General features: G+C 55.7%; 12 protein-coding genes and 1 non-coding gene across 13 annotated transcripts; 9 read left to right on the forward strand and 4 right to left on the reverse strand.

Annotated features, from left to right (window-relative positions):
• Nucleotides 1-166: 166 nt before the first annotated feature.
• C8Q71DRAFT_755474 (uncharacterized protein) lies at nucleotides 167-1,122 on the reverse strand. Its single transcript, XM_047923553.1, has 4 exons — nucleotides 921-1,122; nucleotides 836-858; nucleotides 448-784; nucleotides 167-386 (listed from the first exon to the last, which is right to left on the reverse strand). The coding sequence occupies exons 1-3, from the start codon at nucleotides 971-973 to the stop codon at nucleotides 489-491; spliced, it is 372 nt and encodes a 123-aa protein (XP_047780024.1). The 5' UTR covers nucleotides 974-1,122; the 3' UTR covers nucleotides 167-386; nucleotides 448-488.
• A 140-nt stretch (nucleotides 1,123-1,262) lies between these two features.
• Nucleotides 1,263-2,903, forward strand: C8Q71DRAFT_833807 (putative methyltransferase-domain-containing protein). Its single transcript, XM_047926403.1, has 2 exons — nucleotides 1,263-1,383; nucleotides 1,441-2,903. The coding sequence occupies exon 2, from the start codon at nucleotides 1,501-1,503 to the stop codon at nucleotides 2,686-2,688; it is 1,188 nt and encodes a 395-aa protein (XP_047780025.1). The 5' UTR covers nucleotides 1,263-1,383; nucleotides 1,441-1,500; the 3' UTR covers nucleotides 2,689-2,903.
• Nucleotides 2,904-3,323: 420 nt separating this feature from the next.
• C8Q71DRAFT_755479 (uncharacterized protein) lies at nucleotides 3,324-4,085 on the forward strand. The gene is made up of 3 exons (XM_047923554.1): nucleotides 3,324-3,815; nucleotides 3,878-3,934; nucleotides 3,996-4,085. The coding sequence occupies exon 1, from the start codon at nucleotides 3,366-3,368 to the stop codon at nucleotides 3,654-3,656; it is 291 nt and encodes a 96-aa protein (XP_047780026.1). The 5' UTR covers nucleotides 3,324-3,365; the 3' UTR covers nucleotides 3,657-3,815; nucleotides 3,878-3,934; nucleotides 3,996-4,085.
• A 1-nt stretch (nucleotide 4,086) lies between these two features.
• Nucleotides 4,087-4,943, forward strand: C8Q71DRAFT_571697 (uncharacterized protein). The gene is made up of 4 exons (XM_047919438.1): nucleotides 4,087-4,458; nucleotides 4,510-4,658; nucleotides 4,723-4,786; nucleotides 4,844-4,943. Exons 1-4 carry the CDS (start codon nucleotides 4,205-4,207, stop codon nucleotides 4,929-4,931), a joined length of 555 nt encoding a protein of 184 aa, XP_047780027.1. The 5' UTR covers nucleotides 4,087-4,204; the 3' UTR covers nucleotides 4,932-4,943.
• Nucleotides 4,944-7,023: 2,080 nt separating this feature from the next.
• Nucleotides 7,024-7,828, forward strand: C8Q71DRAFT_706001 (uncharacterized protein; the record flags this gene model as incomplete). Its single annotated transcript, XM_047920481.1, has 2 exons — nucleotides 7,024-7,223; nucleotides 7,303-7,828. 2 exons carry the CDS (start codon nucleotides 7,024-7,026, stop codon nucleotides 7,826-7,828), a joined length of 726 nt encoding a protein of 241 aa, XP_047780028.1.
• A 966-nt stretch (nucleotides 7,829-8,794) lies between these two features.
• C8Q71DRAFT_571752 (uncharacterized protein) lies at nucleotides 8,795-9,661 on the forward strand. The gene has a single exon (XM_047919439.1). It carries the CDS (start codon nucleotides 9,052-9,054, stop codon nucleotides 9,460-9,462), a length of 411 nt encoding a protein of 136 aa, XP_047780029.1. The 5' UTR covers nucleotides 8,795-9,051; the 3' UTR covers nucleotides 9,463-9,661.
• Nucleotides 9,662-11,238, reverse strand: C8Q71DRAFT_571761 (L30e-like protein). The gene is made up of 4 exons (XM_047919440.1): nucleotides 11,162-11,238; nucleotides 10,689-10,797; nucleotides 10,080-10,638; nucleotides 9,662-10,027 (listed from the first exon to the last, which is right to left on the reverse strand). Exons 1-4 carry the CDS (start codon nucleotides 11,162-11,164, stop codon nucleotides 9,895-9,897), a joined length of 804 nt encoding a protein of 267 aa, XP_047780030.1. The 5' UTR covers nucleotides 11,165-11,238; the 3' UTR covers nucleotides 9,662-9,894.
• An 821-nt stretch (nucleotides 11,239-12,059) lies between these two features.
• Nucleotides 12,060-14,057, reverse strand: C8Q71DRAFT_571855 (uncharacterized protein). The gene is made up of 2 exons (XM_047919442.1): nucleotides 13,333-14,057; nucleotides 12,060-13,276 (listed from the first exon to the last, which is right to left on the reverse strand). The coding sequence occupies exons 1-2, from the start codon at nucleotides 13,839-13,841 to the stop codon at nucleotides 12,154-12,156; spliced, it is 1,632 nt and encodes a 543-aa protein (XP_047780031.1). The 5' UTR covers nucleotides 13,842-14,057; the 3' UTR covers nucleotides 12,060-12,153.
• A 611-nt stretch (nucleotides 14,058-14,668) lies between these two features.
• C8Q71DRAFT_857164 (Clavaminate synthase-like protein) lies at nucleotides 14,669-16,160 on the reverse strand (the record flags this gene model as incomplete). The annotated part of the gene is made up of 5 exons (XM_047927378.1): nucleotides 14,669-14,902; nucleotides 14,955-15,024; nucleotides 15,089-15,318; nucleotides 15,383-15,404; nucleotides 15,460-16,160. The coding sequence occupies 5 exons, from the start codon at nucleotides 16,158-16,160 to the stop codon at nucleotides 14,669-14,671; spliced, it is 1,257 nt and encodes a 418-aa protein (XP_047780032.1).
• Nucleotides 16,161-16,696: 536 nt separating this feature from the next.
• On the forward strand, nucleotides 16,697-17,889 carry C8Q71DRAFT_705914 (Thioesterase/thiol ester dehydrase-isomerase; the record flags this gene model as incomplete). Its single annotated transcript, XM_047920474.1, has 4 exons — nucleotides 16,697-17,278; nucleotides 17,422-17,502; nucleotides 17,560-17,660; nucleotides 17,721-17,889. The coding sequence occupies 4 exons, from the start codon at nucleotides 16,697-16,699 to the stop codon at nucleotides 17,887-17,889; spliced, it is 933 nt and encodes a 310-aa protein (XP_047780033.1).
• A 1,004-nt stretch (nucleotides 17,890-18,893) lies between these two features.
• Nucleotides 18,894-19,757, forward strand: C8Q71DRAFT_857166 (uncharacterized protein; the record flags this gene model as incomplete). The annotated part of the gene is made up of 3 exons (XM_047927379.1): nucleotides 18,894-19,372; nucleotides 19,438-19,574; nucleotides 19,636-19,757. The coding sequence occupies 3 exons, from the start codon at nucleotides 18,894-18,896 to the stop codon at nucleotides 19,755-19,757; spliced, it is 738 nt and encodes a 245-aa protein (XP_047780034.1).
• A 181-nt stretch (nucleotides 19,758-19,938) lies between these two features.
• On the forward strand, nucleotides 19,939-23,901 carry C8Q71DRAFT_755506 (uncharacterized protein). The gene is made up of 13 exons (XM_047923555.1): nucleotides 19,939-20,445; nucleotides 20,499-20,621; nucleotides 20,674-20,844; nucleotides 20,897-21,050; nucleotides 21,106-21,254; nucleotides 21,310-21,752; nucleotides 21,812-22,244; nucleotides 22,295-22,517; nucleotides 22,569-22,706; nucleotides 22,762-22,881; nucleotides 22,933-23,105; nucleotides 23,155-23,242; nucleotides 23,296-23,901. The coding sequence occupies exons 1-13, from the start codon at nucleotides 20,180-20,182 to the stop codon at nucleotides 23,761-23,763; spliced, it is 2,949 nt and encodes a 982-aa protein (XP_047780035.1). The 5' UTR covers nucleotides 19,939-20,179; the 3' UTR covers nucleotides 23,764-23,901.
• On the forward strand, nucleotides 23,880-23,951 carry C8Q71DRAFT_t61. The gene has a single exon. It is a non-coding gene; the product is annotated as a tRNA-Glu (tRNA).
• Nucleotides 23,952-23,961: the final 10 nt, after the last annotated feature.

Below are 23,961 nucleotides of genomic sequence, written 5' to 3' on the forward strand. Positions count from 1 at the left end.
GCCTAATGCTCTTGAGAGCTTGAGAGGTCCCACAAGCGGTGCATTCTGTTTTCACCGCAGGAAACCTTGTTGCTCAAGTACAAACGAGGGCGTCGTCACGTGGACGCGTTGTGTACAGAATTCGTACGCGAGGCTTGTCGCGCGGTCACCCCTCTTAGGCGAGACCACGATGCCTACATCGTGGTCAGACCAACTCACAACCATCAGAATAAAGCATAGCAACGTAAATAATCCGATGTGGCTCATTGTGCTGCCCAATCCCGCCAAGAAAAGCCACAAACGTTGAAGTGGGCAAGTCACACGTTGCATACGGTGATATTACACGATGTACCTCTACAGTCTACGACTCGGACACACGGACGACTTGGATCAGGGTATGCGGACCACTGCGCGCGAAGAACGTGGTTAAGGTACCGGTTGCCCAGCCGAACTTGACTAAGTGCATACCTTCGTATGTACCTGGTATGTACAGGCCCGTGTAGAGTCGATCAATTGACGGTGCTTGAAGCACCCGTGCCGGTGCCATTGGTAGTTGCGGCTGTCGTCGGCCTGTTAGCACCAGCAGTGGGCGCGGCGGTGGTCGTGTTCGTGCCAGTGCCAGCGGTGGCTGCAGGAGCAGTCGCGGTCGTCGTGCCGGCAGCGGTGCCACTGGTAGGTTGCTTCGTCTGCGCCGCTCCCTGCCGCATCTTCGCGTCGCCTATGTCTGTCTCGGCGTGGTGTCCGCCGGTGCCCGTGGCGGAATCGACGAAATCCAAAACGCCGCCTCTCAGCTTGTCACCGGCTCCTGTATGTTTAGTTAGTCGTGTGTTCGGTCATTGTATCATAGACATCGTACCCTCTACAGCATTCCACCCTCCCCTTCAATAGGGTAATGCCGTTAGACTAGTTCTGTCGTTCATGGCTGTCAGCCTATTACTCACCTAACCTTCTGACCGAAGTTGGCACCCGCGTTATTTCCGTTTGTGTTGGCCATGTCGTTGATATTCAGAGATTCAAAAGTGCGAAATATATACAGTCGTGAGGGTCGTCGTGAGAGATGTGAATGTTGATTTTCATGTGTAGAGCGTGCTTATATATTGTCTTCACCCCAACTTCACCCCACTTCATGACGGCGTTGGTGTAGGTCAGCCACACTGACGTCATGGATTCAAGTCACCACTGTGACCGATCGTGAACCATTTGTTTCGCGATCAGTCACCCAGGTGACCGTGGGATTCTCTACCACACCATGTACAGTAACATTGTACACTTGTCACCGTCTTCCGAATCCGAACATTCCCACCATGCATACTGACCACCACTCAAGTTCAGTCTAGAGGCGCTTCACCGGACAATTCTAGACATAGAGAATAGATATTAGCAATTATACCGCAAGGCTCTCCGGTAAGTTGAACATCCTGCGCCGTAGTACTGTCACGGTTGACTCTCCGTCTGAGGCAGCGAGCTCACCGGCAGGAACATACAGATCGTGCAATTAGACCCTAGATATCATAGAGCTTCATGACCGTCCTCTCCGCGCCCACGTCTCACCTCCCGCCCATCGGAAAGATCCAGAAGTACTCAGCTGAGGATCTCACCAAGGCAGTCCGTTACCTACGACTAATCTACAACCCAGACGTCCGTGGCATCCGGCGCATCGACCGTAACCGTCAGAAGCATCGCAGCGAACTACTCTCCGCGTCTCTCAAGCCCGGATCTCGACCTTCTACGGATCCTAGTCTCGAGGCCCTGCGATCGGATACCTTCGAACGCGCCTACGCGATCAGGTGGCTCACTGCGCTCGTCTCCCAGGTGTACCAGCTCCTAGAATTTGCCGACGAAGACTTGCATGGGGGGTTTTCGGATCTCGAGGATCTTCTCCAGCAAGCGTCCGCCCTGCTGGCAATTTGCGCAGGCACTGCGTCTGCTGGCACGATAACGAGGACCTTCCGCTTCCAAAACGGCGACACGCCGATTGAGGTCCAGCTGACGGACGTGCCGCTCGAGAACCAGGACTACCCGAGCGTCGGTGCACAAACATGGGGCAGCGCGTGTCTTCTCGCTGAGATGCTCGTCGAGGACCCCGGTGTGTTTGACCTGGGTTCTCCACCCACGGGCGTGCGCGTGCTCGAGCTGGGAGCGGGCACGGGCCTGGTCAGCGTCGCACTCGGCAAGCTCCTGAACGCGAAGGGGTGCTGTGCGGGCACGGTTCTCGCCACGGATTTCCACCCATCCGTGCTCGCGAACCTAGAGAACAACCTCGCCGCCAACTTCCCGCCGCCGAATCTCCAGTCAGTGTCCGTCAGCTCGCACTGCCTCGACTGGGCGAAGTTTCCTGCCCTGCAAGACCCGTCCGCACCGTTCGACCAGCCATTCGACCTCATCTTCGGCGCGGACATTATATACGAGGCAGAGCATGTGCGCTGGGTCAAGAATTGTGTTGAGAAGCTCCTCCGCAAGCCATTCTCCCCATCGGTGGATGTACGGCCCGCTTTCCATCTCATCATCCCGCTCCGGCCGACTCACACGCTGGAGTCGAGTGCTATCGAGGAAGTATACCCGTTCGCCAGTGAGGGAGCCATGGACGGCGGTCTGGTCACCCTGTCGAAGGACGTCGTCGTCTGCGAGGCGAGTGGGGACGTGCGCTCGAGGGGCGGGACTATAGAAGAAGTGGAGTATGTGCATTACGCGATAGGCTGGTGTCCGTGAGGCGGATCAGTGCTGGAGTGGAAATGTTGTTTTCTTGTTTTCTTGGGACTACGGTGCGCCCCCTTGCCTATGATGATCTGAATCCTCGAAGGAGATATGATATAGACGCGGGAATTCGATAAATCACTCAGTGTATTTCGTACCATTATGCAGAGTTGATCTCTGTAGACATTTGGAGACGTTGCTGTAGCAATCTCACGACTTTTCTTCACGCAGCTCTGCGCACAACGAGACGACCATTTCGCCTACGACATGAATGACGGATAGCTCCACGTTTGCAAGATATGCTGAGATGAGGCTGGATCGGCGCGTATTTGAAGTGAGTGCGTAAAACAGATGTGATGCAGAAAATCGCTTACTCGAAGGGAACGTCTTGGATATTGCAGATTGGAACAGAGGTATTCCAGAAGATACTGGCCGATGCTGACCCGGAAGATGTGATATTACAATGTTCGCGACGTACGTTTCACAGGCGAAGACGTGCCACAAATCGGCAATGGTGACATGAATGTCTGCCGGCGGTCCAGGGGCCTGAGGCCTGAAGGCCTTAGTCTTTGCCGAGACAGTCATTGATTAACGCCTAATTGTATGTGGCCAGCAGTCGGCTTTGCATTACCGGTTGGCTTGCGGAACGACGTGAGTGTCATATTCAGATTGACATAACACATAGGGCCTGTATGATGGATCTTCTCAGCAGGTCCGGGCGTAAAATCGGAATTAGTACGTTGTCTTTGATTTTGCTACGTGCATTCGCTTTCATATTTGATTCAGGTAGGTTCTCAATTCGAGTCGTTCCCATGCCATCATGGTGGCTAAACATCCACGTCCGCGGAGAGACCGACGATATGAGCCCCAGAGCCGTCGCCGCAGACGGATCCTCAGGAGCTAGCCTCATATCATGTGTCCGCGCTCGTCGCGTCAATGAAAGTGCCTTTCACTTTGCATCGACCGGAAGTCCATGGCTTTGACATATGTATTCTGTCAATGCCAAGTACTACATCCCAGTGACCGAGCTTTTCTTCGATGTTCAATGCATTGCCAAGAGGACGTCAGTGCGGAACTCTCAATTTGCGATTCAAGGATGGGACGGGCTTCAGGCTCGAGTTCATACTGCTGAACCCTGTCGAGTAAGTTTTCTATCGCGGTCTCACTGGTACTTGCGAGTATACTCATCAGGGTGGCTTTTTAGCTGATATATAGGGCATTAAGGCTGCGATAATCATAGCAAGAATCACTCTCTTGTTCGGTGCGTTCGTCGGGGATTCCGTCGGTCTGGATCTCAAGGCTGACCACACGGCGGTGTACAGGGTGGCAGGTGCAAGGGTGCTCAAGCTGCTACGCAATGGAAGCGAGCGACCCTGGATCCCTGACTCGGCACTTCATTGGGCGGTGGCAACTGGTACGGAACTTTCACAGCGACAAATATCTTGGCTGAACCGAGGAACGAGTCGAAACAGTTTGCCAGTGGCTCAATTTCATATATGTGTCAATCCATTGGCCACACAATGTGCATGGAATGGTATACGCCTCAACGGGCTGCCACTTCCGGGCCGCGGCACTCCCAGTCGCGTCAGTATTAAAGCCCAATAGTCTGCCCCGGTCCCCAGCAATCCTGAGCGTGGCACTACTACTTGACGCACAATGTCCATCTGCACCAGTAACTGTACTTGCGTTAGCAAGAACATTTGTATCAGTCCCGCGGTTCCTCTTCCGGACCCCTGCAACGGAATCCCAGTCATCTGCGCTACTGAGCAGAAGGCATGCATCCAGGTCGGTGTGATTATATTTGTGAGCTAGTCTGTACTCAATGCGTTGTCATAGTGGAAGCTGGTCAGGTTGTCCAACGACAGTGTCACCCTCCAGAACGCCGTATGGACGAACACTGCTCAGGCTTGTGCAGCCGCGTGTACAGCCGTCGTCGACAAGTGTACCCCTCAACAAGTCATTGTCCAGAAGAACAACGTCTTCATGTGCGTATTTACAGCCCGACACCGGCGCATGGTAGAAGATGTTTGACGACGTGTCTTTTGTCAGCATGTGTCCCGCTGAGCGCACTGTGTACTGCTGCGGCCTGGAGGAATATAGAGAGTTCCCGCAGGTATGTTGGCGACCGCTTCACGTACATGCAAAATCTGAGTAATCGTATTCTGTCTAGGTCATCGTCACTAGTACGACTGCGACTCCGTTGCAGACGTGCAATGACCGTAAGCGCTCGTGGTTTTTTGCCAAACTTTGACGGATGAACCCGTGAAGTACACTCGGACTCTTATTCGCATGTCTTGTGTCTAGCCTCGAACTCTTTGCATTCACACCCGCCGGGAGCGGACTGTCCTCCCTTGGTTGTGCTCTCGTGGTAGTCGTGGCAGATAGTACATTGATCGAATTCGCAAACATTCCTTCCCCCGTCGCCGAGCCCGATCTGGACTGTTGCTGCCCTCACTGGGCCCGGGTGTACGACACAAAGAGAGTAATATTGAATGAGCACCATTTCAGACGGATGCGCTAGTGTATACCAAGTCCTACCAAGTCCTACGGCTGTGCCTCCCTGTCGAGCTGCACATTTCGTTTCACGAATCCCTTCCAAGTAACTGGACAAGGCCGCCGGGCGCTAAACTTCAATTGGGCTCGCAATTAATCCATATCGCAGTTATGTAGTGCCACCAAGCTCTCCTCTCCTTCCGAGTCTAGGTTCCCTTCTGGAGTGACAGTTACCAAGACATTGCGGCGTGGAATAACGCAACATTGGATCATCGAATGCTCTATCTGACTAGGGTTTGTACTACCCGCGCCGCAGTGGCCTGCCGATACTCACAAGTCTGTACTAAGAGTCGGACCTCCCACTGTACGCACTTGAGCACACTGCCGCATTACGAGTCACTTGCGCGGCTCGATCGCTGTATCATGCACATTGTATGATCCAGAGCACGGCCGTCTCTCTATATAGAATAACGATCCGACTTGGAGTCAGAACGGCGTTGTCATGGTCAAGGCCGTCGCCGAGAGCACGACGAGTGCCTGGGCCTATGCTTGGCCTATGCGTACTATAGCACTAGTACTCTGTTCCTCGCTGGCCGACGTTATGTATCAGGCGACGCGCTCGCGCGTCGTCTCCTCATCTCAACAACGCCCGTCTCGGTCTACTCTACACCGTTAAATCCTAGGCCTACGCCCTCGTCACTCTATTCTGTCTCATCGTCGGCTACTAAGCTCGAGTCTCCCGCCCGAGCTCCTGACGCCCGACCTTGCCCGTAACAGGCGTATCAGAGAGCCGAGTTGGAGACTCGTCAAGTCCTTAGACAGAGGTGAGTCTTACGTGTTATCTTGGGGCATATCCTGCCCAAACCACGGCGTGACGACCTACAGTCTTAGCTACACAGGAGTTCGTGATAGTAGGACCATTGCACGTGCACACGCTCTTGGAACGCAATAGCCACGTTCAAAGTTGCTGGAGCTCTGGAGCTCCAGCTGGAGCCCGGAGCTGGAGGTGACGGTTCTCGGGGTTTGCCGCCAGGCGTTTCCAGAGCATGCCGCCACAGCGCACTGCCGTCGTCACGCGCGCGTGACGTCTGTGACTCGACCGCAACAAGTTATCCTTTCCCTGCGTACAACTGCACGAAGATGCATAAGATTTTATGCATACCACCGCACCTAGGAGCTATTCGTGTATCTGCGAAGGTCTTTTGACAGCAAGCGTCTCACTTCCCCTTCGCAGGTTTGATTACGGGATGCAGCTGACTAAGCAGCAAGACCCTGGCCTGCACAGTACGACATGCTTCACCTGCAGCTTGAAACAGGCCTCCATACACATCTAGCATTTATTTTTACACGTGTACGGTGTCCCATTTACTCTGCATCGCACATCAAGCATGGATTATTTCAATGCGCAGGTACGTCTGCGGTAAGCGCCGTTGGCCTAATCGGGTATACCAATGTCATCGGGAGTGTGTAGAACCCGCTGCTATTATTTGAGGGTCACGGCTTCTGGAGAAAGTACGGACAGACCATCCTCACCCATTTTTGAAGACATATATAATACAAACCCCTTCCCAGGACGTTGTACAGACCAGTTGGTAGCGCCACAGCTTATGGGATTACCTAAGCGCACTGTGGCGGGAATTTCAGGCGATGCCAGAGCTGTTGCGCGGTTGACGGCGTTTGCCGGGGGCGAGCTCCAACCTCCAGCCTCTGGAGCTCCAGAGCTCCAGCAACTTTGAACGTAGCTAATCAACCGCGGAACGCTGTACCAGTGAGTGGTCAGAATCATATTTCCGGAGGGAATCTCACCAATTCAACCCCTCAGTTTCAGGAACCATGTCTGGAGTTGACTTCGTCTTTATGGAGCCGAAACAAAAGACATCTACACCAGTCCCGAGCCTCAACGAGGCTTGGAAACGCCATATCCGGGAGCAGCTATTCCCAGACGATCAACAACGGTTCCACGTAGTAGAAGCCCGACTTGACACACTCGAGCCTCCCCACACCGAGTTCGACTGTATTGTCTCCCCCGCGAACTCGTACGGGATCATGGACGGCGGGTCAGTCTCCTACCCCTTCGCCCTCACGAGCGTTGTCCGCACACCCGATTTACGCCCAACCGATACTGCTCTGCGACAGATTCGACTACTACCTCTCCGAAGCCCTCTCACCCAAGGGCGACATCATGGCGCTCACGCGGTGCGCACAAGCCGCACTGAAAGCCCGTCACTTCGGCTTCGCCCCTCCCGGCACCTGCACGCTCGTCCCGCTCAGCGCCGAGCTCCGTGATAACCCGCGCTTCCCCCGCTGCCGCGTCCTCGCGGTCTCCCCGACGATGCGCTACCCGGTCGACGTCAGCTGGCACGAGGACCTCGTGTACAACACCATGTGGAGCCTGCTGGTGGAGGTCGAACGGTGGAACGAGCGTGCGGATCGCGAGGGGGAGGGAAGAGGGCGGATACAGAAGGTGTGCATGACTGGCTTTGCGACGGGCGTGGGCGGGGCAAGCAAGGAGGTCTGTGCGCGCCAGATGGTGCTTGCGGTTAAGCACTTCTTGGATGTGGTGAGCGAGGAAGGTCGGAAGCGGTGGGCGAGGAAGGACTTCCCGATGTGGAATGACGTATTACCGATCGCGGAGGACGTTGTACGCAAAGGCACTGAGTGAGGTGTGTAGCTTTTGGACGACCATTGTTGTTGTACTTTCGCTATACGGTACCGGTACCTCTCAGCGCCAGAGGACCGTACATGCACACCAATATCACAGCTGCAGGATCGCTACCGCTGCTGCCATTCAGCGCTCAACTGCAGATCTAGACTGATTGCCAACTGTGAGAGATACATCAAACGTAAACGCTATCCGCAACTTACGAGCCCAGGTTGAGACCGCTCGGGATGGCGAGGCGATGGTGATGGCACATCAGTAGCTACGTTCAAAGTTGCTGGAGCTCTGGAGCTCCAGAGACTGGAGGCTGGAGCTCACCCCCGGCAAACGCCGTCAACCGCGCAACAGCTCTGGCATCGCCTGAAATTCCCGCCACAGTGCGCTTAGGTAATCCCATAAGCTGTGGCGCTACCAACTGGTCTGTACAACGTCCTGGGAAGGGGTTTGTATTATATATGTCTTCAAGAAGGGGTGAGGATGGTCTGTCCGTACTTTCTCCAGAAGCCGTGACCCTCAAATAATAGCAGCGGGTTCTACACACTCCCGATGACATTGGTATACCCGATTAGGCCAACGGCGCTTACCGCAGACGTACCTGCGCATTGAAATAATCCATGCTTGATGTGCGATGCAGAGTAAATGGGACACCGTACACGTGTAAAAATAAATGCTAGATGTGTATGGAGGCCTGTTTCAAGCTGCAGGTGAAGCATGTCGTACTGTGCAAGCGAGGGTCTTGCTGCTTAGTCAGCTGCATCCCGTAATCAAACCTGGGAAGGGAAAGTGAGACGCTTGCTGTCAAAAGACCTTCGCAGATACACGAATAGCTCCTAGGTGCGGTGGTATGCATAAAATCTTATGCATCTTCGTGCAGTTGTACGCAGGGAAAGGATAACTTGTCGCGGTCGAGTCACAGACGTCACGCGCGCGTGACGACGGCAGTGCGCTGTGGCGGCATGCTCTGGAACCGCCTGGCGGCAAACCCCGAGAACCGTCACCTCCAGCTCCGGGCTCCAGCTGGAGCTCCAGAGCTCCAGCAACTTTGAACGTAGCTAGTATATATTCGACGCATGAGCAGCGCTGAGTCACTGCAAAGTAGTTGTTCCGTCGCAAAGCAGAGCACTCAGCGTATACACACAGACCAGTAGTTCGTCCACCTACGTCCACCAGTCCATAGGCTGCCTCTGACCATCTCCCCAAGACACAGACTCACCAAATCAACAGCAATGACCTCGTCCACGACAACGAGCAGCTCCGAACCGTCATCCCCACGAAAATGGCCCTTCAATACCGCTCGCTCGACGGGGACCGAGTGCATGCCCCTTCTCGCCGCCCTCCTCGCCGCCAGCGCGCTCGACGAGATCTCGACCTCACTACACGACTTCTCCGACGTTGAGGGGTTCATCCGCGGTCGGGGCCGCATCGACGCCGAGGACCGCACGCTCGACGCGTCCCTATTCTGGGTATACCCGTCCAGTTTCTGGGGCCCGTTCCGCGAGACGGAGGAGGGCGGTGTCAAGCAGCACGGGCTGCTCGTCACGATTGAGCGCGGGGCGAAGGTGACGGAGGCGATGGAGGCAATCAAGGCGAACTTCCAGCAGGATGGAACTGCGCATGTTCATATTGCTGCTGCCTGACGAGGACGCAGTCATTTGCGTTATGCGGTGAATACTTGTTCAGATAGCATTTCGCGGCGGTGTCGTTGCGCTCGAGTGTTTCCCCCGGGAGCAAACCTCAAACACGACGTACAGGCTCAAGCTCAAGAGGCGCAGACGAGGTGGGCAGATCACAGATGTGCTGGGAATCGGATAGCAAATGATAGAACACTATAGTACACGGGATGCGATATCATAGAATGACCAGCTTGTCCGGCAGCTCAACAGACGTTCACGCGACGGCACAGGGGGTAGAGGTAGATCATCTCCATCTCATAGCATAACAGCATACAACATGTAGCGGCAAGCAGCAGCAATGCATAGCGAGGACGACATTGCGCCTTTTGTGACCTATAAAAGCACCTTCCGACGACCACCGACATGATGCCCTTCGACGGTTTGTACGTAGGTCGCTCAGAGCTTCTGCGCGTTGGCCAGCGAGAGGGTCTGGCCGGCAGCCTTGGCGCGTTTGCGGAGCATCTGCGCGGACTTGTTGCCACGGATGCCTCCACCCCACTGGCGGCGTTGGTCCTCGTACTTGTCAGAGCTGGACGAGACGGATCAGTTTGAGTGTAAGTAAGGGTAGAAAGACAACGCACAAGTTCGCCTTGGCAGCGGAGACGAGCGTGCTGAGCTCGCGCTGGTCCTCGCTGCGCACGTCCTGAAGGGTGAGGACAGCAGCCGTCTTCTTGTGGACGACCGTGCCGAGGCGGGCCTTGCCCTTGACGATAACGTAGGGCACGCCCATCTTGCGGCAGAGCGCGGGGATGAACACGACGAGCTCGATGGGGTCGACGTCGTGCGCGATGACGACGAGCGACGCCTTCTTCGCCTCGATGAGCGCAACGGTGTGGTTAAGGCCGTACTTGACGAAAAGCGGCTTCTTCGAGTCCTTTGCCTGCGCCTCCTTCTCCTCCGCGGTCGCCTGGGCGGTGGCCTCGAGACGGGCCTTCTTCTCCTGCTTCGACTCGGGGCGGTACTTGTTCAGGAGCTTGAACAGCTGCGTCGCAGTGTTCTTGTCGAGCGTGTGCGAGAACTGCGCGATCGCGGGGGGCACCTTGAGGCGCTGGTGGAGGATGACCTTCTGGCGCTGCAGGCGCACATACTGCGGCCACTTGACGAAGCGCGTGAGGTCGGTCTTGTGCTGGATGTCCTGGCCTGCATAGCCAGTCAGAGGCCGTATGAAAGTCGACCAGGCGAGCACCTACCAATACCGAAGTTCTTCGGGCGAGCCTCAAACAGAGGGTTCTTCTGGGTCTTGGTCGTCTTGCGCGACCCAGGGGCGGGCGCAACCTTCTTTCCGGTAGTGGCCTTGGGCTGGTCATTGAGACGAGTGTCATCAGCAATCCACACCACTGCAGAGGCAGGTGCTGGTGCGATGCACTCGGAGCTCTAACGCCCGCGCTCATATACCCGAAGGTAACGAGCACGGGCCCAGCAAAGCTACGCATCATAGCTCGTGAAACGAGCTCAGCGTGAGCTTGGACATCGAATTGTCCTTGCTGAGACGGGAATTATAGGGCTGTGGCTAGTAAGACAGCTTGCGTCAGACGGCCTTCGAGGATGACATCCGAACTGAAAACATACCATCCACTATCATGCCCATATCCTAACCGCGATTCCCGCCGTTCCAGAGCGTCGAGTACATCTCCCAGCACGTCTGGCCAGAACACATGCTCACCATTGTCGTGGATAGTCTTGAGGAAGGCTTGTGAGGGTCGTTGACGGATGCACAGACAGGCTTGGGATGGACCGCGGTGGCTTTAAACTCCGCTCAAATCTTGCGTTGACTTTCGGCTCCGATCATTGCGCCACCGAGAGTTGTGGCTCCGGAGTCCGGACTCATTCTGACTTGCTATTGCTTCGTCCGTATAATAATCATGACTCTACGCATCTACTTCACGCGTCAGGCATGCAGTGCGCAAGCCTGCGTGTGTCGAAATATACAGGTCACATCTCTGTCTGGAGTATGTATGTGTACCCGTAACCCAGAAAGGTAGGGAGCCCGACCTGAACGCCACGCCATCTTGACTTCGAACCCTCTCGGTCCTCATAAACTTTCGTAGCTAGTGAATGCTCGGCGCTATGATGTCTGCTTCTGCCCCGAGCACTACTAGTGACTCGTCACGCTTCGTACACCAGCAACCTCCAACTTGACTCTGCTACCGGGCTCAAGCTCTCTGACCTTGATATCATACTTCGTTTCGGGCAAAATGGTGATTGATCTCGTACTCATCGACTCAGCAACGCCTAAGTACGAATCGCGTGGACATTGGAGCTCAGCGGGCAGGAAACAAATGATAATGAGTGAAATTCGTGATGCCTGAAAGCTGCCGTGAGTAGCCGTGAGTGCACTTTCAGCCGGTGACAAACTTCGCGTGCTACGAAGCACAAACCCTTCCGAAGCCTCCGCCGGCGACTTTGAGCTATAAACCTGATCAAGGCTTTCGTTTGAACACTGAGTTGAGCTGCTCTTCCAAGGCATACGTCATAAGATAAAGGGGCGCATATCCATGTCATTTCGGAAACAAAAGAAAGTAAAACTGACACATGGACTCTCACAACTTCCGGACGAGGTGGCCGGCAGGGCACTTACAACAAACGCACAAACAGGTGCCCGACAAGCGAACCTCACCCAATCCCAACCACCCACTCACCTCACACCTACATAGCTCACAACTGCTTCAGCGAACCCACCATGCCTGCCATGCCCCCCTGATTCCATTCTCCTCCCCATCCCATCCTGCGCTCGAAACGCTGCGTGCGCGGTGTAGGCAAGATAGTCTTCCTCTTCGCGCTCCGACGCTTGCCTTCGGGGTCGTAGCGCATGTTGACGAGCTCGAGCGCTTGCATAGAGTCGCGCGGGCGGTACGAGCTCTTCACCCAGTACGGCACGCGAGGCGAGCGTACCTCTGCGGGTGGCGCTGGCGACATGGGCGGGCTCGGGAGCGGGCCCGTCGGGAGCGGCATCGGGGTAATCGGGAGCGCGAAGTCGAGAGGGCGTACCCCGAAGCGCGTGCGGAAGGTCGCCATCTTCTGCGCGTCGTCCGTGAGGATTGATCTACGCGCCTTCGCAATCGTACGTTGGCGCTGCACGGGCGAGGTCACCTGCTCTGTGGGTTCCGAGTCCTCCTTGGTGCTGAAGGGAAACTTGATGCTGCGCGCAGAGAGCTGGGAGTAGATGGATGGCGAGAAGGGCGCGGAGGCGAAGGAATCACGCTTGGCGGACAGAACGGGTTCAGGCGGTGCGAGGAAGGCAGAGCTCGTTCCAGCGGGAGACTGGACAGACGCCATGTGCAACTGCCTGCTCACGCGCGCTCCGAAGCCGGGGCTCTCGAGGGCGAGCGCGTCGACGACAGTGTAGTAGTCTCCTGCCGACCTGCTGCGTCGCTTGGTGGATCCTGTCGAGCTACGGCTGTTAGCGCGACCGCGCCTTTGTATGAGCAATGCGGAGACCGCAGCGGTGGGGCTGGTGACGGTCACTTGAGGCACGGCTACAGGCGCAACAGCAGCACTCTGTACCTCCAAGGGAAGAGAGGCGGAGCGCTCGGGGACCACTTGGCTCATTGTTCCCATGCGATAAAGGTCGAGGAAGGAGGTTATCTGTTCAGTCTTCTCCTCCATCTGGCCGAATGAGGGATATATCATCTCCTGTGGGATGCCTACTGCAGAGTACTGCGCGAGTTTCTCCAGCGTATGTAGCCTCTCGACCTTGCTCTCCTCTACCTTCTTCACCGTAATAGGCGAGAACGGAGACATCGGGGAGAGCGGAGACAGAGATGGGGTCTTGGCCGCCCTGAGAAGATAAACAATCAGAAACTGGTTTCAAAATGTCATATCACGAAGTCTCACTTGAGCGTTGCATAGCGGAATGGGGACAATGGCATCGCCTCCGTGCGCGATCCCTGCTTGAGGGGAAGAGCAGCAGGGACCTTCTTCCTCCGGATCCCTCTGCCTGCATTCGTATTTTTGGTAGCGAGCGCGGGTGCCTGTTGTTCCTCATTCAGAGGGGAAGATATCGTGATTTGAACGACGGGCGACTTGAGTCCCTCGTCATATGTACTCGCTCGGGTTGCAGCAACATGGATGTGCCTGTTCGGGGAGGGACCAGAGAATGCACGCACGGGTGCGCGCTTGCCGTCCAGAACGCTAGCGTTCAGAGCGGACCTCGGGGTGCTCATGGGCGTAAGGCCGCTCCGGCCTGGGGATACCACGTCTGTGACGGGCGTCGCACCTAGCATCTTGCCAACCTTCTGGCTCGACTTGAGTATGCGCACGCGCTGCTCCGGCTCGAGCTTCATGAATCCGGGTGAGAGTGGGGAGGCATTGCGGCCAATCGTTCCGGCAGTCCTGTTGAGCATTCTTGACGTGGGTCGAGGCGTGAAGTGTCGTTATAGACGTGAATGTGCGTAATTGAGATGCGAAAGCGTGATAGCGCGAAAGCGAACGTGGTCCAGCCACGGGCGAAGATTAGGGAAGGGGACGGTACGGTATATGAACACCTGGTTGTCGACGAAACAGAAGAAGATGAAAGCGCCGTGCGATATAAGTATGCAGGCAGACACCGCGTGCTTGAGCATAGCCCCGCGGGTGCACTGCATCATCGTCCTGCCAATCATCGTCTCAGGCATCACCGCCCTGGAAATGCCCGACTTGCTGGGCCAGGTAACCTCGGGAATCAAGCTGATGTAATCGGATTAAACAAGTCGTGGTGATGGTCTGTTTGGGCGGCCCCGGTGCGGGAGCGGTTTGTGTCATGCAGTACTGCAGCGTCGCGAAAGACGGTACGAATTGTCAGAAGTATAAATCTGCGAAGAAGCTCGCGAGGCGGTGAGTACAAATGCCCAACAAGGTAAGTATGACATTGAGATCAACGCTCCCGAATGGGCGCTTGGTGTGACTGAGCGCAAATGTCGGGCGCGCATGAGCCCAACAATGCGGCAACACCACCGAGTGTAGCAGACGCATCCGCCGGGCGAGACGAATCGTCAGTCCTGTCTCATCACAAGGATTCTTGTCCGTACTGCGTACCGATCTGTCGATGAAGTGCCGGTCGGTCGTGTGCACATCCGTCACCTTGAAAAGTCGCGCGTACAAGATGCGATCGCTTGACAGTGTGCTGACATGTGGCCGCGCGAGGAAACAGCCTCCTGCGGTCAACTGAGATCGTTAAGAAGGGCCTCAGGCCTCAAGACCCGTCACATCCGATATGGCTGCCGTCATTGCGTGTGTCCTGCGTGGTCAGAACGCCGTCTGATATCCGTTTGATTTCGTCGAGGACATCGCGGAGGCCATCGACAAGATCGGCCTCACGCTCTGTGCGGTGGAGGAAGCGACCGTAGCATGCTAATACATGCTCATGGATGAATGAGGCCGAAGGCGTGAGGGTTGGCGGGGCGGGTACCCAGAGTGTTCCTGAAAGCTGAGTGGACATATTTAGAACTGTCAATGAGTGGACAGCGGTAGATATGTACCTTGCAATCCGTAGCAGGACACGCCGCTGCTCCGAGTACGTATCGAATCATCTTCCAGAACGTCAACCAGCTGCAGAGCGCATAGTTACATTACTGGTCAGCGTGATCATGCTTTTGATGGGCAATGTACGTACTTCCAACCGGCGTCCTTCTCCACCACATCCTGTACGATATTGACCCACTCGCGTTCCCACCCTTGCCCACCCGAGTGGCTGCTGTCGTTCTGGGATAGCAACTCGCGTACGTCTTCTAGTGCATGTTCGACTTCGGTCACTTTGGCGCACATGGAGTCGTACAGAGAAGGGAGGTTGATGGAGTTGCACCAATTGTGGTTGATGGAAATGCAGGCGGTTATATTCTCGACCTAGACGAGCAGTGAACATAGTGAGCTATGCTATAGCTTCGTGTGCGATACGATTGCTGCATACTTGATGATACCACCCACTCGGCCTTATACATGGCTGAGTCACCAAAGGCTCTGGGATGTGGAGAGAGCTACACTTACACAAAGATCGTTTCGCCGTCTTTTTGCTCGACTATAACCGGTGTCGCCTGGGAGTAGCCAGGAAACTCGTCGGGGTTGACATGGCGCACGTCGAACGCCGTTTCCAGATGCTCCTCCGCACCCTTCCGGAGCAGGAACGTGGTTTGTTCGGGAGGGAAGAGCCACCATCTCTTCCTTCCGCAGATGTTCGTAGACCAAGAATAGCTAGTATAGACATCCCGGTGAAGCGGCGTGAACGTCCCAGCTGCGCCAACATAGACAAAGCGAAAGTCGTCCGACGTACAGGCGGAGTAGTACGCATTCATCCAATCGTCCCTGAAGATGTCGGGCGTCTCGTAGAACGTCTCTGGATGGACCGCGCGCGCAAGGTGCCAGTCTTTCACGTAGAGCGAGTCGCCCTTGCCGGTACGCCAGAGGTCAACCACTTCGCGGAAGGGTATGGTCTGTCGCTTCTGGTCGCTGAATTCGCGGGTAGAGCAGTCCGCTGCAGTGACGAGCTGGTCACCGTATGCTTCCGAGAGGAAGTCCCAATTAATGCTTGGGGCAACATCCGTCTTGACCACCCATTGAGAGAGAGAAGACCACGAGAAGACCAAGGAGGGCCCAATAAGAACGGGTTTGTTGGGCAAGAGATAGTGGTCAAGAAAACCTTGATATGACGGTGGAGACTCGAGATATTCGCAGCAGTTCTGGGTGACCATATAACCTTGTCAATGGGTTTGATAGCAAGCCGTACCCCGACTCAGTCCTTCACTTCCGGATATAAGCTGGATTTGCCTTCCTGGTGCCCTCTCGTAGCCAACGGTACGCGTCTGAGTCGTATAGGTAAATGTTTCGCGATGAACAAGATGCCTGCAGTACTAGTAGTGTTAGCTCTGACTTACCGAGCGTACAATGAGTCTGATGAGTCAAGTGATACCAGCGATGAACAGTAGCCTAGAGAGCAGATTCAAGATGCTGAGGCTGCGTCGAGGAGTGCCACTTCGTCTGAGGATGTAAGTCACGTAGTGGTTGAGAAGACAAAGTCCCTGCAAAGTCCGGACGAGGACATGGGCTCAGCCCCGGTTGGATCGCTACCAATTCCCGGGCCGGAAGTCGATCAGCCACAGCCACCCCGCCGCGTCGACAGTCAAACTTAAAGGTCCTCCCCAAGTCCTCCCCGCGCCATTACTCAAGTGTACGAAACTCTAGATCTAGAGGCAGCTATTCTACGGGTCTACTGTTTGATTCTACAGTAATGCTGAGAGGCACGCACGCTAATCTTGCTCTCCGGCGCACCACTGCTCAGCTTCGTTCACGACTTGGACAGCGTTTCGCATCTACATCCGGAGAGGCATCCTCCTCGTCCTCCTCGTTCCTCAAGACCGTTGGCAAGATCTCTTTATACACTTCGGTAGCCGGGGCTGCATATACAATAGGGTCACTGTACCCTCCTACACTCGCCACCTACATATCCCCGCGGCCAGCACCAGCACCACTACACCCTGAGGCCCCAGAAGCGGTCGCCTACGTCGAATCGCTCGAAGACACTCTCCAACGCCTCCCACTTCTACAAAGAGTTCGGGAGACCACTAGTCCGGACGAGTGGTACGAAGCGCGACCATACGCGAAGATCCCGCGTGAGCGGCGGATTAACAGCCTGACGGCCGGCTCGCTCAACGGCCCAGGCAAACTTGCGCTCGCGCCTCTGGTCCGGGCGAAGCGGGACAATAGCGAGGGCATGGTATTTGTTCATGTGGGGAGTGCGCTGTGTGGTCATGAAGGGATTGTACACGGTGGTTTGCTAGCGACGTTGCTGGATGAGACGTTGGGCCGACAGGTGAGCAGCGTAAACACACCGGTGCTGCCGTCAATCATACACTGGACGGACTGCGACTCATCTCGACCACACATGGCCATACTATCGCTTCTTTCACTTGCTCCGAGTCACCTGCATACGCAGTAACTGACCAGTTATGACAGGCACTCATCAACCTCCCAGAGAAGATTGGCGTGACGGCCTACCTGCATCTCACCTACAAAGCACCAACTCGCGCAGACCAAGTACGTATTTCCCTTCCCCCACACTACCCCATGCGCCTGACTGAACTTGACCCATAGTTCCTCGTCATCAAGACCCGCCTTATTGAAGCTAAGGGCCGCAAATCCAAGGTAGCCGGTGCCATCGAGGACATGGACGGCAACGTCCTCGTCGAGGCCGAGTACGCCCCCAACTCTTGTTCATCCACCGTTGGCTCCATTGACATGGTCGTTCTTCGCAGGGCGCTCTTCATACAACCGAAGTACGCGAAGTTGCTGAACACCGCGCGCATGCGCGAGCTCATCGGTGAGCCGGAGAACTCGCGCGAACCTATTGGCGAGGGCGCGAACGCGCCCGTGCCTGTGAGCCCGCCAAGTGGGCCGCCGTTGGTCAGAGGCGCGAGGGCGTGAGCAGGGGATCGTTGGACTGAGACTAGGAATTTGCACGGAGGACAGGATCTGACGGGGCACGGTATTGTATGTCCGGGTTCGTGACCATTCGCTTTGTTGTCGCACTTCTCAGGCGGGAGGCCTCAGACGAACGTCCATTGAATCCGCGTTGATTGTTATAGTGAGCTGACGACGATGTCGAACTGCTGACGACGATGTCGAACTGTCCGAAGGTCGTTGAGTGGATCGGCCTACATAAAATCGCGAATGTGTACGCGGATTGACACCTCACAGCAAAAGCGACAATGGCATGGCTGGGAGTGCGAAGGTATGTACTTATGCGTGTGTGCCGGCAGGTTCTGTGCTCTCGGCTGACACTCTCACTGAGTTGCCAGGCAATGAATGATACTTCACCTACAGGCGGACATCATCTCAGTATGTATGCGTAGTGAATCGTCCTGCGCCGGTAGAGCTCCTCAAGTGACCGTTGCACTCCAGACGCTTACGCGGTGCTCACGACACATCCCAGAATTCGAGTAATTTTCGACTTCGCCTACCACGGAGTGCACTATGCAGTGAGCGAACAAGCCGAGACAAACTCCCATCCTTGGGATTGATATGTCTGTACCAACCCTGTAAAAGGACCCGTTTTCACGTATGTTATCTCTCCCGCGCGCCACCTGCTCGCACGCCTTTCTGTAACGCTGAATACGCTCAAAGTACTCCCACCGGATGCGCGGCTCGTTTCCTCAGGTTCTCACCAATGTCCCATCCTCGCACGGCATGCGACCAGATCGAGCGCTGCCCTGCCGATCTGTCTAGCTTCTGCTGTTTCGACCGTCCAGAGCTGAGTGGCGTGCGTACCCAATGTTCTCTCGGAAGTTGCAGTCCTGCGTATCTACGTTTTCCCCGCACACAAGTAGGGGCGAGATGCAACCCTCCCCACGCTATTCTGATCTCGCCCCCCTCCTCCACCACCCTCTGCCACGTCCAGGGTTATTTCAACGCTCTCCCAGTGGCCTCGCATGTCACAGTCCTCGCCCAGCGACTCGGGCTTCTCGCGTGCAGTCCGTCCGGCACTCTCGCAGCCCTTGACCACCGCATCGTCTAGTGCGACCCTCGTCGAGCACTTCCGCGTAGGCATGAGCTCCACGATGACACCTGTACCCAGGGTCACCGAGACCTCTGGATCAGCAAGTGTCTCTGCGCCCAACGGCGATATCGCGAGCACGCTCGCGCATCTCATCGCGCGCCTTGATGCGATTGAGGACACCCAAGCGCGCATAGGGCAGGAGCTCGCGAGCGTGGTGGCGAGGCTCGAAGGACCTCCCACTGCGCCTGTGGTGAACGGACGCTCGGAGACTGGTGTGGAGGAGGAACCAAGGGGAACGGCTCAGTCGGGTGCCGTGGCCACAAAGGAGCCGCAGGGAGAGAACAGCGTAGCTCTCTCTGTGGAGGCGCTCCAGAAGAAGGTCGATGAGCTTGCGGAGACCGTCCGTCTGGAGTGAGGATTTCCTCCCATATATGAGTGAGCGTTAACTGAATAGAGTGGATCGGATGTGTCCTCAGTCAAGCACGCTTGTACAACCGCCTGCGGAATGCTACCATCACGAATCAGAAGACCGCTATCCAGCCTCTGGTCCTCGCTAATGGGAAGTACCCAACCAACGTCCCTGGCACACAGGGAGAGTTCGAACATATGACCAGTACGTCTGCCTCACTGAATGAGCTTCATCATTGGAGAACACTGACCATACGCGTACTCAGAGGAGAGATACGAGCATCTCCTCAAGTCGTACGGCCAACCGATCAAGGGAGACACAATCGCGAAACGCGAAGCCGTTCGAGAGTTCCTTGGGCTCGCACAACCTAACCCGAGAAAAACTTGAGCTCGTCACACACTTGAACAGTCGACGAACTATGTTTTTCATGTACATTGTACTTATTACTACACGGTATGATGGGATCTGGAGCATGTGTATAGGTATCTTTCAGCGCATCGTACACCTTGCCAGACTTCCGAGTCAGCGCATCGTACACCTTGCCAGACTTCAGCGCTTCAGCGCTCAAGCGCTCAGCTTCACGGCTTGTTTCACGCCACCACCACCACCACCACCCCTACCACCGGCCTAGTGGCCTGTACTAGCCTGTACTACTATCACTCGGTCTGAATGCACCTGCTGCATGCTTGAATGCGCTTGATGTAGTCTCGTAGGAGGAGGATCGCAGCACCCAAAGAGAATATCGTCTCAGCTGGTACAACACTTCTCCTAGTCGCGGTTGCTTCAGACCCTCAAATCACAGTGCATTCATGGCATACCTTCTACCGTTTCACAAGTCTCTGCTTGAAAAGATACATGACCCCTCGACGAGTGAGCTTGTCCTCCTGGCCAGGGGCCTCGGCCTGCGGAGGGTCGTCTGCAAGTTGCTGCAGATATACGACGCGCCCACAAACCTTATACTTCTCGTGAATGCTACGCCCGAAGACGAGTCGGCTATCGGTGAGGAGCTGGGTATACTGGGATGTCGGAAGCCGGGGCTGCGTATTGTTGGGTTTGAACAGGGAAAGAAGGAAAGGTCCGTTCGTTCCTCTGCGGGATATGGCGGCTGCTTCATTTGTGCTTCGGCAGACAGGACATGTACAAGAGAGGCGGATTACTGTCTATAACATCGCGCATCTTTACCGTGGACATGCTGTCCTCAGACATCCCTACCAAGATGATAACGGGCATCATCATGCTGCACGCAGAGAAGTGAGCATACCCTTCCCTCTCCCGTTCGAGGATCGTGTTCATGCTGGTTCAGAGTCACACCGACATCTTCTGAGGCATTCATTGTCCGACTATACCGCGAGAAGAACACCACGGGCTTCCTCAAAGCATTCTCCGATCAACCTGAGCATATAACGAGCGGAATGTCCCCGCTGCGCACCATACTGAAAGAGTCTCAACTACGAACGGTCCACATTTATCCTAGGTATGCTCTATGTCGTTTCATGTCACGACAATCAAGAGCCAATAGCGACTAGGTTCCATGCCGAAGTCAAAGAGTCGCTCGACGTGAAGCGGCCGGACCTCGTCGAGCTTCACCAGAACATGACTGAGTCGATGAGCGAGATCCACCACGCCATTGTGCAGTGCATGACGACAACCCTCTCTGATCTCAAGCGGGCGAATACCTCTGTACGTCTTCCGGAGACCGGGAAGCCAGCATATACGCTGATGCCGGTATACGCAGCTGGACTTGGACGACTTGAACATGGATAACGCATACTTCAAGTCGTTCGACATGATCGTCCGCCGCATGCTCGACCCTGTGTGGCACAAAGTCGGGCCGCGCACGAAGCAGCTCGTCGGAGACCTCGCTGTGTTGCGACGCATGCTCACGTACGCCTTCGTCCCACCTTGGACCACCCCTGTTTTGACGTGCACTACTCGACAGCTACTTGCTAACATATGATGCGATTGCATTCCAAGGCTTCATCGACACACTCATCGCTTCGAACACTACCACAGACGCGGGCACCACGCGCCAGAACCAGTCGCCCTGGATGCTCACTGACGCCGCAAACATCATCTTCCAGTACGCAAAGCGCCGGTGTTACACAGTGAACACTGTCGCGAGGAAGGCACAGGCGCCCGCTCCCGACCCGTACGAGGACGAGGATGCGTGGGAGGCGCTGTACGAGATGGAGGGGAACGTGCCGAATGCGGTCGGCGGTACGCGTGCGGCCAATAAGCAGGCGTCGGGTTCGAAACGACCGTCCTGGCTACCGGACGGGATGGAACCCGTTCTCGACGAACAACCAAAGCTCAGCTTGCTCGCGGATGTGCTCCAGGAGATTGAAGAGGAGATGATGCGGCTCGAATCCAAGCTCAGTTCCCGTACGTCCCCCGCGCGTGCCCCTGCAATCAGGCTCTGACCGCGTTGTGGTCCTCTCCAGTGACCCCAGGGACGACCACTGTCCTCGTGATGACCTCATCCACGCGTACGTGTGAGCTCGTGAGCGAATTCTTGTCGATGATGGACTACGACGCACCGCGCGGGTCGCAGGGCCGCCGGATGATGGAGAAGAAGTTGAAGGGATACCTCTGGTGGAAGGGGGAGCTGAACAGGCGCAAGCAGCACGCCAAAGGCTTGCCCGTGCCGGCAATTGCTCGGACTGCCAGTGGGGCAAAGGACAGTGGTGATGCGGGTGTGAGCGAGGCACTGAGGAGGAAGGACCGGGAAACGAGGGAGCGGCTGGCGAATCGCAGGCGGGTGCGGGGCGGCGCACCTCCTCAACCGTCTTCGGGGAGGGAGAAGTCTGTTGCGCCGGCGGGCGCGTCCGGGGATCCAATCGAGGTGCTGGACGATGCGGAGAGCATAGCTGCATTGTGAGTATTGCCGAAACGAGGAGTCCGGTATTGCTGACGAACTCGATTAGCTTGTCCACACAAGGCGTTGCGCCGGAGTATCAAGCCGCAGAAGATATCGCCTTGATTGATTTCACGACGGACTTCAATGTGCACTACGGCCTGCTGGCGCCTGAACAGACTGTCGTGGTCAGACCGTACACGGATGATGGGGATGACTTAGTACTGCGTGAAGTCCAGCCTAGGTTCATCGTGATGTTCGAGCCGAATCTCGAATTTATTCGGCGCATTGAGGTGAGTGGATGATGCGGTTTCTCACCTAGTGCTCATTGATTTCGTGTGAAGGTCTACAGGAACTCAAACCCTGGGCTTGGCGTTAGGGTGTACTTCATGATGTACCGGCTGAGCAGTGAAGAAGGGAAGTACTTGACTGGTCTTAGAAGAGAGAAAGAATCCTTCGAGCGGCTCATCAGGGAGCGAGGGGTCAGTCGCCTGTAACGTTGCTTCCTCGAAAATCCCTCATTGAAGCATTATTCAGTCGATGCTCATGCCCATCATGGAAGACCGGAATGCAGGGCGAGCAGGAGAAGCGCTCATCAAGACGATCAGCTCGCGAGTCGCTGGCGGCAGGAAGGAGGTGTCTCTGGAGCCATCGCGCGTACGTGCAGTCCTCACTCACGTCAGATGAACTCACTGACGTTGATTGTAGGTTATCGTCGATCTTCGAGAATTCCGCTCGTCTCTGCCCTCTCTGCTCCACGCCGCCAACCTTCTTGTCATCCCAGCAACACTAACCGTTGGGGACTATATCCTGACACCAGACATCTGCGTCGAGCGGAAGAGCATTCCTGATCTCGTGTCTAGTTTCAATAGCGGCCGTCTGTGAGTGCAATTTGCCATAGATAGGCAGATGTTGTTTGACATCTCGAAGATACACACAGTGCGAGCTGATGTCGGTCCATTATAAGCAACCCATTCTCTTGATTGAGTTTGAGGAGCACAAGTCTTTCTCCCTAGAGGCGCGTATTTCACAGTGACAACGCAATTGGTATGCTGACCACTACGTATACAGGCAGTCGCAGATGTGAAGTCGTACGCGAAGGTCGACAAGTTTGCTAAGAAGAAACCAACGGGTGCTCCCAACTCCACGAACAGCGCTTCGGCGAGCATCCAAGCCAAGCTTGTTCTGCTGACGCTCACCTTCCCTCGCCTGCGGATCATTTGGTCCTCGTCTCCGTACGCAACCGCGGACATCTTCCGCGACCTGAAGGCAAACAGTCCCGAGCCAGACCCGACGAAGGCCATCGTCGTCGGTGCGGAGGAGGATCCAGACGCTGGTGCGGGTGTCAACGCAGTCGCGGAGGAGCTCGTGCAATCCTTGCCCGGGATCACCGCGAAGAACGTGAAACACGTTATGAGCAAGGTGGAGAGTGTGTTGGAGCTGTGCGAGCTGAGTTTGGTGCAGATGCAGGAGCTGCTGGGGGCGGAGCCTGGGAAGGCGTGTTGGGATTTTATCCATTCTGGCGAACGCCAGAGATGATACAGATGTCTTGCGCCGACCAATAACTTACATGTTCCATAGAAGGCAAGCTAGGTCGACTGGAAGGTGATGTACGCAAAGTCTAGACTTATAACCACGTAACAATCCTCTTACAATCCGATATGGTGTAGTGGCTAACATTATCGCCTCTCACGCGATAGCCCGGGGTTCAATTCCCCGTGTCGGAATGTTTTTTGC

This window comes from Rhodofomes roseus (genome assembly GCF_022264815.1).
Source record: "Rhodofomes roseus strain CIRM-BRFM 1785 chromosome Unknown C8Q71scaffold_8, whole genome shotgun sequence".
Lineage (NCBI taxonomy): Eukaryota > Fungi > Basidiomycota > Agaricomycetes > Polyporales > Fomitopsidaceae > Rhodofomes > Rhodofomes roseus.